The sequence below is a fragment of the Sphaerodactylus townsendi genome, linkage group LG16 (genome assembly GCF_021028975.2).
Source record: "Sphaerodactylus townsendi isolate TG3544 linkage group LG16, MPM_Stown_v2.3, whole genome shotgun sequence".
Taxonomy (NCBI): domain Eukaryota; kingdom Metazoa; phylum Chordata; class Lepidosauria; order Squamata; family Sphaerodactylidae; genus Sphaerodactylus; species Sphaerodactylus townsendi.
In genome coordinates, this window is record NC_059440.1 from 2,305,691 (window position 1) to 2,325,296 (window position 19,606).

The 19,606-nt window shown below is 62.2% G+C and overlaps 2 protein-coding genes across 3 annotated transcripts in view; both read left to right on the forward strand.

The window, feature by feature from the left end:
• The window catches only part of LOC125445883 (neurofibromin-like), an 86,110-nt gene extending 84,749 nt beyond the window's left edge, over positions 1-1,361 (forward strand). The window contains exon 30 of one of the 2 annotated variants that reach the window (XM_048519311.1): positions 1,002-1,361. In XM_048519311.1, coding sequence (XP_048375268.1) covers positions 1,002-1,091 — 90 coding nt within the window. In that variant the 3' untranslated portion in view covers positions 1,092-1,361. The remainder of the gene's footprint in view (positions 1-1,001) is intronic. The other variant, XM_048519310.1, reaches the window with a different exon arrangement.
• A 3,326-nt stretch (positions 1,362-4,687) lies between these two features.
• LOC125445886 (basic proline-rich protein-like) lies at positions 4,688-5,704 on the forward strand (the record flags this gene model as incomplete). The annotated part of the gene is made up of 1 exon (XM_048519315.1): positions 4,688-5,704. A coding segment is annotated over one exon (1,017 nt), but the record flags the coding sequence as incomplete, so codon positions are not given.
• Positions 5,705-19,606: the final 13,902 nt, after the last annotated feature.

Consider the following 19,606-nt stretch of genomic DNA (forward strand, 5'->3'; position numbering starts at 1 on the left):
TAGCAGAGAGAAAGCCGGCAAAGCCATTGCCTCAGTTTCTGGTGCAGTCTGGGCCTGTCCTCCTGTTTTCCTGTCCAAAAATGCCACGTGTGGTATGGGAGGACTTCTACCCCTTTGTGCAGCTGCTTGAGGTAAGGCTCAGATTCGGGCTGCTGCAGTCAGAGCGAGTGTCTGTGAGGGAGCAGCTTGGTTTGTTCAGAGAATTCCTGGCTGTGCTTTGTGACTGCAGGGTGGTTGGATGCCAACTGAAACACCCCCGTTTCAGCTTGTGCCCCTCTGGCTGCCTGGCATCATTGGACCAGGGGCATCCTTCTGTACGGGAAGGATTGACCCTCTGCATCACGTGGGCTGGGAGAAACTCACTCTCTGTGTAGAACTGTTGAATGTTAATCGCACTGGACAAGTGTGCTTCTTTGGAAAGCTTGGCCAAAGTAGATTTCTAGCTCATTCTCCTGGGCATTGTGCCAAGTTGGGGGAGGGGGAGGAAAATGGCCTTGGGACATTTTTCGGGATGGCGAGCGGGTGGTTGCCGTAAGACGAAAATCATGACTGTGATGTAAAACATTTTTTTTACTCAGCTCCTGTGAAGATGTTGATGGACACACAGAGAAAGGTGTTTTTTTTCAAGGCTGGGAAGGTGAAATCGTACTTGAATATCTTTTTGGAAGAATTTATTTGGCCCTTTTGTAAAACCTTCCAGATGCTACAAACAAGAACGGCCAACACATGCGCTGTGCACGCTTAGCAAATCAAGATGCTTTTAAAATCGGTAGCCCGGCCAGAAATAGTAGGAATGATTGAGACCCACCATTTGCTTGCCTTGTGCTCCATGAAACAAATCTGACACCAAGTGTGCATATTTCATTTTCTATTCTGTTACATTTGATGGTGTAACTTTGTGCCCTAGTCAGTAGTGGTTGGTTGATTGTGCTGTTTATTTTGTTTGGGTTGCTGTCTGTGGCTGGTGCTGTGACTTGTTTGTACTCATCTCTGTTCTGTAGGCTACTTGTCACTCTCTCCTGAATAAAGCTACCGTAAAAGAAAAAAAGGAAAACAAAAAATCAGTAAGTTTTTTGGAGAAGTTTTCTTAGCCGCTTCTGTCCACGCGCACCCCCCTCCCCTTCCCCCCCGGTTGCTGTTCTGCTCCTCTTTCATTCCAAGAGAAAAACTTCACTTCTAGCCAACTTGACTCTCATTGTGAAATCATTCTACTAATTCTGGCGCCCAAAGAGCTTTCGTTTCAATTAACCCTGAGCCAAAGTCTTGTTTGTTACGAGCATTCTCTGTGTGCCTCTTTGACTCCACAACTGAAGGTGAATTCTGCAACTGTGCCTCAGCCATGTGGATGTGTTTTTTTCTTTGCCACCACAGGCAGTTCTTACAAAGAAGAGTCAGAAAGTGAGGGCAGGGGTTGCTCCTCTTCTTCTTTGCACTGCTTTTGGCAGCACACACCCCTTCCTCCCTCCTTTTGTGGATAGATGTTGGGACTCTTTGTCTCATTCCGCACATGCAGAATAATGCACTTTCAAACTGCTTTCAGTGCTCTTTGAAGCTGTGCAGAATAGCAAAATCCACTTTCAAACAGTTGTGAAAGTGGTTTGAAAATGCATTATTTTGCATGTGCGGAAGGGGCCTTTGTCTCTGTATTGGGGAAGGAAATGCTTTGGATCGATCACTCCAAGGGAGAGCCCATGGCTTAGGAGCAGAGCATCTGCTTGGCGTGCTGCAGGGTCTCAGGTGAATCCCTGGCAAATCCCCTTAAAGAGCGTCAGGTATTAGGCATGGCTGAGAGGTTGGAGAGGAGCTGCCAATCAGAATAGATGGACTGATTGCCTGGCGGATGGACCAGGGTCTGCCTTTGTAGAAGGCAACTGTAATACATTAAGGTATATGTGTGTGATGCTGTGCACGGGAGGATGTGGAAGTTTGTTACCATAAGAGGGCTTGTGATGAGGGGGCTTCTGTTGAGGGGGGGGGGCAGTTGCAAGTTCTATAAGCCTGAAAGCCCAGTTCTAAGGAACCCAGCTTTCAAAATGCAAAGCTGGGGAAATAATCCAGTAAGTATGATGAACGGCTGAAAGAGTTTCACCAGGCTTTTCCGCTTTGGGGCCTTGGGGGTGCATTGCAGTACGCGCTTTTAAAAATGCATTGACCTTCCTTTCCAACTTTTCTTTCTATGTATGCAAGAGAAATGGGGTTGACACTCGTTTTGATCCTGCAGGTCTTCAAAAAAGCATCTGCTAACCAAAACACTGCATCCCTTAAGAAAAAAAGCCCAAATATCCTGTTTCAGCTGTATTCCATCTACTTAAAAAAATAATTAGGTGGCAGTTTGAAAAGTACCTGATGAATTTGGCCATTTGGAATTACAGTTATCCCTTCCACATTGCTTGGGGTTAGGGGCACAGTCCCCCCCACCCCGGCAAGCAATCTGGAAATCCACATAAAAATTTTTCACCCTCCCTTCGTCCTGATCTTTTTCTTTTCACTGTAAAAAATAAATTGTGTAAATTTAAGGTATTAAAAGATGAAATATGTTGATATTATATAATACTATACTGATATTTTATGCATTCCAGAGTTTCCTAAACCTTTTCTGTGTCCTCTGCTGGCCTTTGCAGGTCATCTGTAACTTCCGCAAAACTCCCCCCAAATCCCCATTTAATTTCTTATGTTGACCCGCGATATATCAAAACTGTGATGGGGAAAGTCACAATGTGGAAGGGATAACTGTGCCTACACTAAGGTGACCAGCCGTCCCGCTTTTGGCGGGACAGTCACGCTTTTCGGCAATGCGTCCCGCGTCCCGCGGGGTTTTAAAATTTTCCCGATTAGGCAGTGCGGAAGCGCAGGAGTGTGCATGCGGCCGCAGGAGTGCACTGCCTCCCCCCCCCCCCCCCACCCCCCCAATTCCCCCCCCCCCCCCCCCCCCCCACACCCTTCCACCCCCCCCCCCCCCCACTATTCCCCCCCCCCCCCCTCCCCTCCCCCCCCCACCCCCCCTCCCCTTCCACCCCCCCCCCCCCACCCCCCCCCCCCACCCCCCCCCCCCCCCACCCCCCCCCCCCCCCACCCCCCCCCCCCCCCACCCCCCCCCCCCCCCACCCCCCCCCCCCCCCACCCCCCCCCCCCCCCACCCCCCCCCCCCCCCACCCCCCCCCCCCCCCACCCCCCCCCCCCCCCACCCCCCCCCCCCCCCACCCCCCCCCCCCCCCACCCCCCCCCCCCCCCACCCCCCCCCCCCCCCACCCCCCCCCCCCCCCACCCCCCCCCCCCCCCACCCCCCCCCCCCCCCACCCCCCCCCCCCCCCACCCCCCCCCCCCCCCACCCCCCCCCCCCCCCACCCCCCCCCCCCCCCACCCCCCCCCCCCCCCACCCCCCCCCCCCCCCACCCCCCCCCCCCCCCACCCCCCCCCCCCCCCACCCCCCCCCCCCCCCACCCCCCCCCCCCCCCACCCCCCCCCCCCCCCACCCCCCCCCCCCCCCACCCCCCCCCCCCCCCACCCCCCCCCCCCCCCACCCCCCCCCCCCCCCACCCCCCCCCCCCCCCACCCCCCCCCCCCCCCACCCCCCCCCCCCCCCACCCCCCCCCCCCCCCACCCCCCCCCCCCCCCACCCCCCCCCCCCCCCACCCCCCCCCCCCCCCACCCCCCCCCCCCCCCACCCCCCCCCCCCCCCACCCCCCCCCCCCCCCACCCCCCCCCCCCCCCACCCCCCCCCCCCCCCACCCCCCCCCCCCCCCACCCCCCCCCCCCCCCACCCCCCCCCCCCCCCACCCCCCCCCCCCCCCACCCCCCCCCCCCCCCACCCCCCCCCCCCCCCACCCCCCCCCCCCCCCACCCCCCCCCCCCCCCACCCCCCCCCCCCCCCACCCCCCCCCCCCCCCACCCCCCCCCCCCCCCACCCCCCCCCCCCCCCACCCCCCCCCCCCCCCACCCCCCCCCCCCCCCACCCCCCCCCCCCCCCACCCCCCCCCCCCCCCACCCCCCCCCCCCCCCACCCCCCCCCCCCCCCACCCCCCCCCCCCCCCACCCCCCCCCCCCCCCACCCCCCCCCCCCCCCACCCCCCCCCCCCCCCACCCCCCCCCCCCCCCACCCCCCCCCCCCCCCACCCCCCCCCCCCCCCACCCCCCCCCCCCCCCACCCCCCCCCCCCCCCACCCCCCCCCCCCCCCACCCCCCCCCCCCCCCACCCCCCCCCCCCCCCACCCCCCCCCCCCCCCACCCCCCCCCCCCCCCACCCCCCCCCCCCCCCACCCCCCCCCCCCCCCACCCCCCCCCCCCCCCACCCCCCCCCCCCCCCACCCCCCCCCCCCCCCACCCCCCCCCCCCCCCACCCCCCCCCCCCCCCACCCCCCCCCCCCCCCACCCCCCCCCCCCCCCACCCCCCCCCCCCCCCACCCCCCCCCCCCCCCACCCCCCCCCCCCCCCACCCCCCCCCCCCCCCACCCCCCCCCCCCCCCACCCCCCCCCCCCCCCACCCCCCCCCCCCCCCACCCCCCCCCCCCCCCACCCCCCCCCCCCCCCACCCCCCCCCCCCCCCACCCCCCCCCCCCCCCACCCCCCCCCCCCCCCACCCCCCCCCCCCCCCACCCCCCCCCCCCCCCACCCCCCCCCCCCCCCACCCCCCCCCCCCCCCACCCCCCCCCCCCCCCACCCCCCCCCCCCCCCACCCCCCCCCCCCCCCACCCCCCCCCCCCCCCACCCCCCCCCCCCCCCACCCCCCCCCCCCCCCACCCCCCCCCCCCCCCACCCCCCCCCCCCCCCACCCCCCCCCCCCCCCACCCCCCCCCCCCCCCACCCCCCCCCCCCCCCACCCCCCCCCCCCCCCACCCCCCCCCCCCCCCACCCCCCCCCCCCCCCACCCCCCCCCCCCCCCACCCCCCCCCCCCCCCACCCCCCCCCCCCCCCACCCCCCCCCCCCCCCACCCCCCCCCCCCCCCACCCCCCCCCCCCCCCACCCCCCCCCCCCCCCACCCCCCCCCCCCCCCACCCCCCCCCCCCCCCACCCCCCCCCCCCCCCACCCCCCCCCCCCCCCACCCCCCCCCCCCCCCACCCCCCCCCCCCCCCACCCCCCCCCCCCCCCACCCCCCCCCCCCCCCACCCCCCCCCCCCCCCACCCCCCCCCCCCCCCACCCCCCCCCCCCCCCACCCCCCCCCCCCCCCACCCCCCCCCCCCCCCACCCCCCCCCCCCCCCACCCCCCCCCCCCCCCACCCCCCCCCCCCCCCACCCCCCCCCCCCCCCACCCCCCCCCCCCCCCACCCCCCCCCCCCCCCACCCCCCCCCCCCCCCACCCCCCCCCCCCCCCACCCCCCCCCCCCCCCACCCCCCCCCCCCCCCACCCCCCCCCCCCCCCACCCCCCCCCCCCCCCACCCCCCCCCCCCCCCACCCCCCCCCCCCCCCACCCCCCCCCCCCCCCACCCCCCCCCCCCCCCACCCCCCCCCCCCCCCACCCCCCCCCCCCCCCACCCCCCCCCCCCCCCACCCCCCCCCCCCCCCACCCCCCCCCCCCCCCACCCCCCCCCCCCCCCACCCCCCCCCCCCCCCACCCCCCCCCCCCCCCACCCCCCCCCCCCCCCACCCCCCCCCCCCCCCACCCCCCCCCCCCCCCACCCCCCCCCCCCCCCACCCCCCCCCCCCCCCACCCCCCCCCCCCCCCACCCCCCCCCCCCCCCACCCCCCCCCCCCCCCACCCCCCCCCCCCCCCACCCCCCCCCCCCCCCACCCCCCCCCCCCCCCACCCCCCCCCCCCCCCCCCCCCCCCCCCCCCCGCCCCCCCCCCCCCCCACCCCCCCCCCCCCCCACCCCCCCCCCCCCCCACCCCCCCCCCCCCCCACCCCCCCCCCCCCCCACCCCCCCCCCCCCCCACCCCCCCCTCCCCCCCACGCCCCCCTGCCCTGCGCGACCGCTCCGGAATCGCAGGGCAGGGGGGCGTGTCCCCTGGCCTCAGCAATGTGCCGGACGGTCGCAGAAAAGGTAGGTCGATCGGGCAAAGGGGGGAGGGATGGGGCCTCCAGCTGCTGCCATTCGCACGACAGCGGCTGGAAGCCGCCGTTTTCCAAAAACCTCGCTTGGGGAGTGAGGTGGGAAAATGGCGGCTTTGCGCCGCTGGAGAGGAATGAGGGCGGCGCGGCTGCAAAGCAGCTGCGCCCCCATGCGAACAGCTCCCTGGGGACGGCATTTTTGCTGTATTTGGCCCATGCGGAAAGGGCCTCTGCCTCTGCAGTTAACGTTTGTGTTCCAGGGAATACAAGGCTCATGGGATGCCTGATACACCATTTTGGGGTTGTGGAGGTTAAGACACCCCTTGTAAATAGATAGCTGGGTAGTTGGCTGGCCACTTCATATATCAGTGGGTGGACCTGGCAGATGCCACAACCTTGAATTGGCTCTAGGAGGAGTTGGAAGAGACTGTGTCATCCTCACTGCCTGCAGGAGGCGCCAGTGTCCCTGGTCAGCAGCTGGCTTTTCGTGAGCGTTAGGAGGAGCAAGGGCTTGGTCACGGTGTCTCTTCCCTGGTCCTCAAAAGTGGAAGCCTTGATTCCACGGTTCCACACTCTGCATGCTTTCTGTACCTCTGGGGTTATAAATAAAGAGTGTGTGCTGGGGAGGGGGAATCTGGATTTGGATCTTGCGTAAAAGTACCCACAGAGCAAGATATTCCAGGTGTTTCATATGTCCAAGCAGAGGGAAGTGGAAAATCCTGTCCGACTTTGCCTGAGGAAAACTTCTTCCGCAACTCAAATGGTTCCAATCAATCCAACGCTGAGCAGGATCTTCTTGTACGAAATTTGGCCCGATAGAACCCCCCCCCCCCCCTGCAGGAGATGGGATGATAGTGGACTAGAACAGCTCTGCATTTGCAGGACTGGGTACATTCTGGTGCTGATTTCTGAATGGTTCCTGCCCTTTGGCTGCCGCCGCCTCCGTTGTGGGAGAATGCGCGGTGCTGGTTGCGGCAGGGGCCAGCCTTTATGCACCGTCTCCCTTCTCCCTGCCTTTTCTGTAAGCGTATGAAGAGCACCCAAGGTTGGTGAGCTCAGTGGGAAGCGCTGCAGGACCCTCACCTGGTACAGTCAGAACACCTGCGCTGCGAGAGGGAAAAAAGAAACTTGCAACACACAGAGGCTCATTCCTCACATGCAGAATAATGCAGTTTGAGCTTTCAGTGCTCTTTGAAGCTGTGCGGAATAGCAAAATCCACTTGCAAACAGTTGTGAAAGTGGTTTGAAAACGCATTATTTCGCGTGTGCGGAAGGGGCCAGAGATACGTTGATGTCTTGGCTGCAGTTGCTGAAGGCTTTCCTTTTGGTGTAGGTTTTTCCTGGATATTGCGTCGGATTGTCCCGCGAGTGACACTGTCAATCACAGCCTGTCTTTCATCAGCGATGGCAACGTACTCGCTCTACACCGTCTGCTGTGGAACAATGAGGAGAAGATTGGCCAGTACCTTTCAAGCAACAGGTAGAAGCAACTGATCAGGGATAAAGAGTTGTATTAGTTTGATTAGGATTGAAGGAGACCATTGTGTTGGGGGGGGTGGAGGCGGGGGGGGCAGAATGCACTAGGATTTTCTTTTCGCTAAGTACTATCTAAGTTTAATGTGGAATGCACGTTCTGATTCACAAATGTGCTCTGGTTTAATCTGTAGAGTGTTTCTGTGCAGTCAGTGAAGAACGCTGAGTACACTTCTTTCTGCTACCAGCAGGTGTGTGTGTAAAAAATATAGCTTTACATTGATAGTGTAGTCTAGTACTAGAAGGACCAAGATACAAACATCAGACAGACACTGTATGGCCTTGGACAAGTAATTTAGATCACAGTCTGTAAAATTTGTTAATGTCCATTTATGGACAATCAGTACCTGCATTCCTCGTAATTCTGTAGTAGAATATATATTACTTAGATTTGCAGATCTAAGACTTAAAAGCTTACTATTTCCATTTAATTGGTTTTTAGTGTCAGGATTGGGATTATAGCCTGGGGCTGGCAGTTCATGCTGTGTAGACTGTTGGCTTGACGGTATCTCAGCAGCTTTTTATTTTGACTTTCGAGCCTTGTGTGAGAGCATCAAAAAGGCCCGGGTATTGCCTCAGCACACACGTAGAAAGCCCAAACCTACAATAGCAGACATTTATTTATTTAAAATGTTTTTAGAAGCTTTTCTACCTTTTGGAACTATTATTATGTATTAAATTTGTATCGCGCCCTTTCTGGACCAAGCTGGGCTCAGGGTGGTGCACACATATATTTAAAAACACATATAAAACTAATGAACAGCTAAAAAATAAAACTCAGATGGCAGGCAATAACAGAAACCTGTAGCAAACCACTCATCCCACCCTGATGCTCAGAAGGAACTGTCTGAGGGTGGGCAGAGTTCTTCTCTTTTTGATAAGAGGGACAGCGCAGAATGACCCTGTGCTGAAGTCGGTACTGCGACGCAATGAAGAGACGAGATGCAGCGATATAATCCGGTGGAGAGAAGCCAGCGGCGGGCTAGCGCGATCCGTGGATCTGGCTAATCTGCCGTACCGTGGTCCCTGGCACCTTTTATTAGGGTTTGGGGAGAGTGGGAGGAGGTTGCGCAGTTCATAGCCTGCGGGGGCAGTGTACGTGCAGGAAGAAACGTCTCCGTCTGGGTCAATTCCACATCTGGGGGTCTTGTGACCCATGACTCAGGCATCTGGTGACCTGTGAGTCAGGGGGATCCCGTGATGGGTGTGCGTGTGCACCCGGAAGGGGACAGGTGGCGCAGGCATTCCTGTGCACTTTCTGAGACTCTGCTGGGTTCTCTGGCTCACCCCTACACCGTGCATTGGTGGACAGCTGGTGGGAGGCTGTCAGATAGATCTGGGACAGACGCGTGGCCTCAACCAAAAGCCCAGCAGAACATGGAACTGTTCTGGAACTGTTTAAGGTCCTGCAAAGCGGTTTACAATTTAAATAAAACTTTTAAAAATGCACAAAGGACTGCAATTTAAGATCTAAATCAGTGCCGCCGATAAATTAAAAAATAACTTAGTCAATTGCAGTCCTAAATAGCACTTTTCAATGGCTCCTGACAATGGAAAATGAGGCCAGACCATGGACATAGGTAAGGGGGGGTTTTCGGGTTTGAACCCCCCCCTTCATGTCCGAAGCTCCGCCTTCTGTTTGTGGGTTTTTAAAACATTTTGGTGCTTTTTCGGTTTTTGGGCTGCAGGGGGTGCATTGTTTGGGCTAGCAGCACCAGACTTTCAGGAATTGTTTGGGGGACTCTCCTGATGATACTACCCGGGTTTGGTGAGGCTTGGTTCAGGGGGTCCAAAGTTATGGACTCCCAAAGGGGGTGCCCCCATCCTCCATTGTTTCCAATGGGAGCTAATAGAAGATGGGGGCTACACCTTTGAGGGCCATGCCTTAGGGGCAGGTGGGGGTGTGGCCCCCCGAACCCCTCCATAAAAAATCTATACCTACATCCCTGGGCCAGACAAACCTCCCTCGAGAGATTGTTCCCTAGCTATGGGGCTGCCCCTGAAAAGGGCCATCAGATAAGCTTCCTTGACTGATGAAACAGTGGTTAGGGCCTCTCCTTGCCATCTTAATTCCCAAGCAAGAATACTGAGGAGATGATTCCCTGGTCCCAAGCCATGTCCATATTTAAAGGACCATAGTTGCAAAGGTCCTTGAAACTCTTCCTCTCAGTCTGTGGAATATAAAGGTTTCTTTATGATGTTAGCCAGAAGTCTAGCACACAGAGGTGTGGAATGTGAGCTGTGAGTTGTCAGCCCAAGCTTGTATTGTGGGAGGGAGGACTTCCTGATTAGTCAAGAATGTAAAATCAGAACACGAAACTCACCATATGACTGTTTGCACACGTCCCTGTTCTCACGAGTTGGGTAGGTGGAAGGAGAGTTTCCATCTGAAGCTGGAGACGTGTGTCATTTGGCCAGAGCAGACAGGGTTTTTGAGTGTTGATTACCAACGGCGGCCTGCTGGAAGGAAAAATAAATAAATCTGCAAGACCAGTGGTCCTTACATGTTTCCTTAGAGAAGTAGTAAAAATTACGTTGGGTTTTATTGATGAATATCTGCTTGTCCTTTAGGGACCACAAAGCTGTCGGGAGGCGACCATTTGACAAGATGGCAACTCTGCTGGCATACCTGGGTCCTCCTGAACACAAGCCTGTCGCAGACACGCAGTGGTCCAGTATAAATCTCACCAGTTCCAAGTTTGAAGAGTTTATGACTAGGTAATATGCTTGTGAATGCACCTGTAGCATGATGCTCAGAGCAGTCAAGACTTTTCCCACACAGGCCTGCCTGATAGCCGTGGTTGTCTTCAGAAGCCACATCGGGCAGTGAGGGTGGGGACTACCAGGGCCGCTACTGTGGTGTGTCCTGTGTTCAAAAGTCTGCTTTATAGTCTGGTCTATGGTCTGTGGCTTCTGCACTAAGGTATGGCTGATTCTAATCTTTCTGCATGATTCTTATACTGCTGTGCTCTGTTTTGGTGTCCCCCTCCAGCTTTCTTATGTTTATGCTGCAGCCAGAGGCGTTCCTCCCATTGGGCAAAGTGGGCAGTTGCCCTGGGCGCAGCCCTGTGGGGGGCGCAAAAACTGCAAGTTCGTTAGTGGGATTTTTTGTATTTTCAGTGTTTTTCCATTTTTGGCCTGCAGAGGGTGCATTTTTTAGGCTAGCAACACCAAAATATCAGGGATGTTTCGGGAGACTCTCCTGATGCTATCACCCAGGTTTGGTGAGGTATGGTTCTGGGATTCCAAAGTTATGGACTCCCAAAGGGGGTGCCCCATCCCCCATTGTTTCCAATGGGAGCTAATAGGAGATGAGGCTACACTTTTGAGGGTCCATAACTTTGGACCCCCTGAATTTTTCACCAAACATGGGAGGTATCATCAGGAAATTCTTCACCAAACATGGGAGGTATCATCAGGAAAGTCTCTTACTGATACCACCAGGGTTTTGTAAAGTTTGGTCCAGGAGGTCCAAAGCTATGGACTCCCAAAGGGGGTACCCCATCATCCATTGTTTCCAATGGGAGCTAACAGAAGATGGGGGCTACACTTTTGAGGGTCCATACCTTTGGACCCTCTGAGCCAGACTTCACCAAACTCAGGTTTTGCCCAGGGCTCCAGTTTGCCTAGTTACGCCACTGGCTGCAGCTACAGACCATTTTCAAGGTTTGTTGCTCTTTCTGCTTCCACTGTTACTGAAATATATCTGTGGATGCTGTAAGTATATCCTGTTATCTGCTACAAAAGACTAAAGAGGCTACCTCTGGGAACAATAATAATAATAATTGGCTGGAGCATTCATCTGTTGCAGCCGGCTGACGTTGGTGTCTCTCACCTCCTGCCTTCTTCTTCCCCCACACATCTCGACCCTAGCAAAATACCCTAGCCATGTTATAAGCATATTTGTGGTCATGTTTCCACACATGGTGGAAGTATTTTGGTAAGTCGGAAACAGATGGTAGCAAGTTTCTGCTTTTTACAGAAGACTGAAGACTAACCCGGACAGACCTGAACTTTATCTTTCTTTTTTCTCTACTTTAATGGTTTTGTAAGGCTTGTGTGTGAACTGGTTGTAAAATGCAACAGAACTGAATTGGTTACAGTAAATTAAATACATGCTGAACATTAGCTAGTACTTGTGCTTTATTTCCCTGATGCTTAGGAAACCCTTCAGGTCTTCATTCAGTGTCCTTATATATTAAACTAGCAGGGCCTGGCCACGTGTTGCTGTGGCTTATTGTGGTAAAATGGGAAAGGAACAGTAGCAGCAAATCAATTGCAGAGGCCAGCAGTACGTGCTCATGCTGCAAACACGCAGCCTGATACTGTGCGATGTCATTGATGTGTGTGCCCACATTCCTTGGGGGGGGGGGGGAATGGAAAGGCACCCCTCCCACACATCTAGGCTGGCTGGTCATGATCCTTTACCTGGGAGTAAGTTTGGTTGGTGGCAAGGGGTGTAAACTGAGGAAACCCTCTGAGGGGTGCGACGCAGCCATTCAAAGTATGTCTGGTTAGCTTGTACCGAGCTTACTCCTGAGTAATGCGTGCCTGGTTTTCTTAACTGTAACCACAGTATTCAGGGAATCTAGGGTGCCTGGCCCCTCCCCCCCGTCCCTTGCATGTCACCCCTCATTCTCTTCCCTCTCTCACTTCTCTTCCCTTGCATGCCTCCCCTCCGTCCCTTTCCTCTCCCTCCCTCTCTTCCCTTGCATGCCACCCCTCCCTCCCTTTCCCTCCCTTCCCCTCTCCCTCGTGTGTATGTGTGTGTATGTGTTTCACTTCCACTCGAGTTACTGCCTATGTACTGTTTCCACTGCTCATATTTGGCCATCTGAGTGAACATTCTAAGCAGCACGAACATTCTAAAAGTGACAGTTACACACAGGCAGCTGCATGTCCTTCATCAGGGAGCTCCAGGAAAAAGGCATTTTACCTGGGCCAGGTGTGAAATTTTGGGTATGTGACCATCTAAAAACACTCTCGCCTGGCTGACTATAGTGGCTGGGAATTTTCAGAGGAATTGGCCCAGCAGTTACTGAGGTATACTGTCATCAACAAAAATACTGTTAGCTTTTTATATACATAGACTAACTCAGCCTGCATGCATATTCCGTTGTAGGGGCACTTTCTTCTCTCCTGTATTGGACAGAAAGAATTCCGGCTGCCATTTCCATTGCTCATATGTATCTATATCCTCCCACCTTTAAATGATGCTCTTGCTCTCCCCTACGCGTCTTCTCCTCTTGTTCTTCTGGTAAAACAGAGTCAGCTGAATGTTCTTGGCATCCTAAGCAAACTGATCTCCCTGATAGACAAAAGTGAGAAGTCTTGAATGAACCTCTTGGATCCTGGGCATTCAAAATGAACAGTAGATAAATAAAAGTAGATAAGCCCTTCCAACACCCTCCACGTTCCATCACGGCACGTGGAGAAGAGCAGAATCTAAAAGCCAGTTAATGCCAAGCTTCCCTCCAAGCCAATAAAGGAAGATCCTCTTGCCTTTTTTTTTATGACTGTCAAAATCTGCATTCTAGGTGAAGACCTAGATTTGCCCAGTGGTCAGGCCACACAGTCTTTTTGGTCTGTTTGTCTTCCCATCCCCAGAGGTATGTTTTGGGGGGAGATTGTGTAGGTTTGGTGGCTAGCTTGGGGATTAGCCACTTCTGGTTATTCCTTTGAGCTTTTGTAACCCACTAGCTCAGGCGTCTGCAACCTGCGGCTCTGCAGATGTTCATGAACTACAATTCCCATCAGCCCCTGCCACCATGGCCAATTGGCCATGGTGGCCCCCACCCCCCCCCCCCCCCTCCCGCCCTCCCCCCCTCCCCCTCCGCCCCCCGCCCCCGAGCGCACGCCCCCCCCTCCCCCCCCTCGCCCCACCCCCCCCCCGCCCCCCCACCCCCCCCCCCCCCCACCCCCCCCCCCCCCCACCCCCCCCCCCCCCCACCCCCCCCCCCCCCCACCCCCCCCCCCCCCCACCCCCCCCCCCCCCCACCCCCCCCCCCCCCCACCCCCCCCCCCCCCCACCCCCCCCCCCCCCCACCCCCCCCCCCCCCCACCCCCCCCCCCCCCCACCCCCCCCCCCCCCCACCCCCCCCCCCCCCCACCCCCCCCCCCCCCCACCCCCCCCCCCCCCCACCCCCCCCCCCCCCCACCCCCCCCCCCCCCCACCCCCCCCCCCCCCCACCCCCCCCCCCCCCCACCCCCCCCCCCCCCCACCCCCCCCCCCCCCCACCCCCCCCCCCCCCCACCCCCCCCCCCCCCCACCCCCCCCCCCCCCCACCCCCCCCCCCCCCCACCCCCCCCCCCCCCCACCCCCCCCCCCCCCCACCCCCCCCCCCCCCCACCCCCCCCCCCCCCCACCCCCCCCCCCCCCCACCCCCCCCCCCCCCCACCCCCCCCCCCCCCCACCCCCCCCCCCCCCCACCCCCCCCCCCCCCCACCCCCCCCCCCCCCCACCCCCCCCCCCCCCCACCCCCCCCCCCCCCCACCCCCCCCCCCCCCCACCCCCCCCCCCCCCCACCCCCCCCCCCCCCCACCCCCCCCCCCCCCCACCCCCCCCCCCCCCCACCCCCCCCCCCCCCCACCCCCCCCCCCCCCCACCCCCCCCCCCCCCCACCCCCCCCCCCCCCCACCCCCCCCCCCCCCCACCCCCCCCCCCCCCCACCCCCCCCCCCCCCCACCCCCCCCCCCCCCCACCCCCCCCCCCCCCCACCCCCCCCCCCCCCCACCCCCCCCCCCCCCCACCCCCCCCCCCCCCCACCCCCCCCCCCCCCCACCCCCCCCCCCCCCCACCCCCCCCCCCCCCCACCCCCCCCCCCCCCCACCCCCCCCCCCCCCCACCCCCCCCCCCCCCCACCCCCCCCCCCCCCCACCCCCCCCCCCCCCCACCCCCCCCCCCCCCCACCCCCCCCCCCCCCCACCCCCCCCCCCCCCCACCCCCCCCCCCCCCCACCCCCCCCCCCCCCCACCCCCCCCCCCCCCCACCCCCCCCCCCCCCCACCCCCCCCCCCCCCCACCCCCCCCCCCCCCCACCCCCCCCCCCCCCCACCCCCCCCCCCCCCCACCCCCCCCCCCCCCCACCCCCCCCCCCCCCCACCCCCCCCCCCCCCCACCCCCCCCCCCCCCCACCCCCCCCCCCCCCCACCCCCCCCCCCCCCCACCCCCCCCCCCCCCCACCCCCCCCCCCCCCCACCCCCCCCCCCCCCCACCCCCCCCCCCCCCCACCCCCCCCCCCCCCCACCCCCCCCCCCCCCCACCCCCCCCCCCCCCCACCCCCCCCCCCCCCCACCCCCCCCCCCCCCCACCCCCCCCCCCCCCCACCCCCCCCCCCCCCCACCCCCCCCCCCCCCCACCCCCCCCCCCCCCCACCCCCCCCCCCCCCCACCCCCCCCCCCCCCCACCCCCCCCCCCCCCCACCCCCCCCCCCCCCCACCCCCCCCCCCCCCCACCCCCCCCCCCCCCCACCCCCCCCCCCCCCCACCCCCCCCCCCCCCCACCCCCCCCCCCCCCCACCCCCCCCCCCCCCCACCCCCCCCCCCCCCCACCCCCCCCCCCCCCCACCCCCCCCCCCCCCCACCCCCCCCCCCCCCCACCCCCCCCCCCCCCCACCCCCCCCCCCCCCCACCCCCCCCCCCCCCCACCCCCCCCCCCCCCCACCCCCCCCCCCCCCCACCCCCCCCCCCCCCCACCCCCCCCCCCCCCCACCCCCCCCCCCCCCCACCCCCCCCCCCCCCCACCCCCCCCCCCCCCCACCCCCCCCCCCCCCCACCCCCCCCCCCCCCCACCCCCCCCCCCCCCCACCCCCCCCCCCCCCCACCCCCCCCCCCCCCCACCCCCCCCCCCCCCCACCCCCCCCCCCCCCCACCCCCCCCCCCCCCCACCCCCCCCCCCCCCCACCCCCCCCCCCCCCCACCCCCCCCCCCCCCCACCCCCCCCCCCCCCCACCCCCCCCCCCCCCCACCCCCCCCCCCCCCCACCCCCCCCCCCCCCCACCCCCCCCCCCCCCCACCCCCCCCCCCCCCCACCCCCCCCCCCCCCCACCCCCCCCCCCCCCCACCCCCCCCCCCCCCCACCCCCCCCCCCCCCCACCCCCCCCCCCCCCCACCCCCCCCCCCCCCCACCCCCCCCCCCCCCCACCCCCCCCCCCCCCCACCCCCCCCCCCCCCCACCCCCCCCCCCCCCCACCCCCCCCCCCCCCCACCCCCCCCCCCCCCCACCCCCCCCCCCCCCCACCCCCCCCCCCCCCCACCCCCCCCCCCCCCCACCCCCCCCCCCCCCCACCCCCCCCCCCCCCCACCCCCCCCCCCCCCCACCCCCCCCCCCCCCCACCCCCCCCCCCCCCCACCCCCCCCCCCCCCCACCCCCCCCCCCCCCCACCCCCCCCCCCCCCCACCCCCCCCCCCCCCCACCCCCCCCCCCCCCCACCCCCCCCCCCCCCCACCCCCCCCCCCCCCCACCCCCCCCCCCCCCCACCCCCCCCCCCCCCCACCCCCCCCCCCCCCCACCCCCCCCCCCCCCCACCCCCCCCCCCCCCCACCCCCCCCCCCCCCCACCCCCCCCCCCCCCCACCCCCCCCCCCCCCCACCCCCCCCCCCCCCCACCCCCCCCCCCCCCCACCCCCCCCCCCCCCCACCCCCCCCCCCCCCCACCCCCCCCCCCCCCCACCCCCCCCCCCCCCCACCCCCCCCCCCCCCCACCCCCCCCCCCCCCCACCCCCCCCCCCCCCCACCCCCCCCCCCCCCCACCCCCCCCCCCCCCCACCCCCCCCCCCCCCCACCCCCCCCCCCCCCCACCCATGGGAATTGTAGTCCATAACATCTGGAGTGCCAAAGGTTTGCCACCACTGAGCTATATCATCCCCAGCTTAACCAGATGCAATTCTGGGAACTGTTATCCTGGGAAGCAGAGATTCAGCATGTGTGGCACCATCCACCCCACGCTGAATACGGGCAGAGCAGGCTGCCAGGAGAAAAGCCAAGGACATCTCCCAGCAGCGGTCAGAGAGAGAAGGTAGCATCATCATGGTTCCCTTCCTAGCATTTCCAGCCTGGTTTTACAGGCTATTAATGCACAGTGTTCTGAAGTTTCCTCAGAGAAATGTGGACACCAAGACTAGCACTGCTTTATACACATCGTCAGTGACTTTTAATTTTTTTACCAGAATTTTTGTGTCACTTATGCTGGGCTGAAAACATACTCCATGTGTTGATGAATTGGGTGTGGGACAAGGTCATCGTGATCATAAATTCAGATGAGTCCCTTGTGGCATAGGAGGTTAAGAGCTCGTGTATCTAATCTGGAGGAACTGGGTTTGATTCCCAGCTCTGCCGCCTGAGCTGTGCAGGCTTATCTGGGGAATTCAGATTAGCCTGTACACTCCCACACACGCCAGCTGGGTGACCTTGGGCTAGTCACAGCTTCTCGGAGCTCTCTCAGCCCTACCTACCTCACAAGGTGTTTGTTGTGAGGGGGGAAGGGCAAGGAGATTGTAAGCCCCTTTGAGTCTCCTGCAGGAGAGAAAGAGGGGATATAAATCCAAACTCCTCCTCCTCCTCCTCCTCCTCCTCCTCCTCGTCATCGTCTTCTTCTTCTTCTTCTTCTTCTTCTTCTTCTTCTTCTCCTTCTGCTTCTTCTGCTTCTTCTGCTGCTTCTGCTTCTGCTTCTGCTTCTGCTTCTGCTTCTGCTTCTTCTGCTTCTTCTTCTTTTTCTTCTTCTTCTTCTTCTTCTTCTTCTTCTTCTGATCTTGAAGAAGAAGGAGGAGGAGGAGGAGGAGGAGGAGGAGGAGGAGGAGGAGGAGGAGGAGGAGGAACCATTTGCATAGCTGGTTCACCCATTCGGAGCCTCGATTGAAAACAACCTCCAAGGTTCACAGTGAACCACAAGTATCATGGGGAAAAGTCTACCTTTCGCCAAGACGTTGTCCGAGTATTTAAAGTCTTCCTCAGTGGTACCTCAAAACATGCAAGTCATCTGAAATGTGTTCTTACTGATAAATAGAATGATTTCATTCTTGTGAATGAAACTAGACAGAGTAAAAACCTGAGAAAGTTAGTGTAGCTCAGGGGTGGCCAACCTATAGTGTTCCAGAGGTTCATGGACTACAATTCCCATCATCCCCTGCCAGCATGGCCAATTGGCTGGTGGGAATTGTAGTCCATGAACCTCTGGAGCACCATCAGTTGGCCACCCCTAGTGTAGCTCTTCCTGGGCACTTATTACAGGCCTGAGGAATGACAGTGCGGCTGTCTGTAGCGCAGATGTCTGAAGGGGCAGCATGAAAAGGAGAACACCGCAGTCCTCTGAGGGCCTGCTAATTCCTGATAGGTGCATATTTGGCCACCTTTGTGACAGACCATTTGTGTATTCTCATGAGGACTGTTGTGTTGTGGTAACTGAGGCTTTTAAGCAAATACTCTGAACAGAGTTGAACTGGTCCTGTTTTCTCCCAGGAAACAGGTTGGGAGTCTCACTGGTGTTCATGTGCTCCTTTCTTGCTCTCCTCAACTCAGACTGAATTGAATGCCCTGATCAGGAAAGCTCAAATTATGGGAGAGGTCCCAGGTTCAATAGCGGGGTCATCGTGTGGTCACTTCTCCACTTGGTAGCATAAGATAAAGCAAGTGCCCTGTGACCTTGCGATGCCTGCCTGTGGAGACACTGGAAAGGTTTGCCTTAAATATTTAATCAGAAAGCCCACAGGTTAACTTCCCTCATGTGTAATGCAATACGTAGGATTCGGCACAGCAGATCAATTTCTCCTGAACTGGCAACCTTTGGGTCATCTTAGCTAAAAAAGCCTGTTTGAAATTCATGTTTCTGGCTCTCTGGCAGTGTGGGCTTTCTCTGATACCTCTCAATGATGTGGCTGGCCTCCACACGGGCCAGGACCTTTACAGCCCTGGCCCCGGCCTGGTGGAACACTCTTCCTCCAGCTGTCCGGGCCCTGTGGGACCTTGGGGAGTTCCGCAGGGCCTGTAAGACCGAGTTGTTCTGCCAGGCCTTTGGAGTGTCCAGTCGCTGAAATGTGCGCCCCCCCCCCCCACATATTCATTTTACCACCTTATGCTACCCTCTTAGAGGGAGTCCGGCCGTTCCCTCTTCTCGGGGAGGCCTTTAAATAAATTGGGGTTTGGGGACGCCTGATACCTTTGTACTGACCGCTGCTTTTAATGGATTTTACTGGTTTTAGTAATTGCACTGATTGTAATGATGTACACATGTGGATATTGTTGTGCACCGCCCAGAGCCCTTTGAGGATGCGGCGGTCTACAAATCCAAATAATAAATAAATAAATATGGGTAGAACTCACTGCCTTCTGTTGCTGCCACCACCGCTCTGATTTTTTTCATGGGTACGACACAACCTCTCTTCTCCAGTAGTCCCTAACCCATGAGGCCTTGGGGCGTGCTTCCCATCTCCCAGGTGTTCCGTCCGCTGTCTCCTCCCACCCACCTGGCTCTCCTGCTTTCAGGACCCCACCCCCTTCTGTGTCCGTGTCACTCTCAGCCGCTGCCTTTTGGCCTAATGGAGTAGTGCTGGACGATTTGCTTTGTGTTTCCTGCACGCACCTGTGGTTCCCTCCTCTTTCCCAGCTTCAACTGTGGGTCTGAAATACCAGATGGAAATAATTCAACCGCTTCAGTTACTAGATTCGGAGGGCAACAGGAGCAGCAGTGGCGTAGGAGGTTAAGAGCTCGTGTATCTAATCTGGAGGAACCGGGTTTGATTCCCAGCTCTGCCGCCTGAGCTGTGCAGGCTTATCTGGGGAATTCAGATTAGCCTGTACACTCCCACACACGCCAGCTGGGTGACCTTGGGCTAGTCACAGCTTCTCGGAGCTCTCTCAGCCCCACCTACCTCGCAGGGTGTTTGTTGTGAGGGGGGAAGGGCAAGGAGATTGTCAGCCCCTTTGAGTCTCCTGCAGGAGAGAAAAGGGGGATATAAATCCAAACTCTTCTTCCTCCTCCCTTTCTGTGCTATGCTTTGTTTTGGACCCTGACCTAAGTTACCAGGTGCCTTTATTGTATCCCAGAAGTCTCTGGCGCAGCTTCAGCAAGCTGTTGCTGTCTCCCCCCCCCC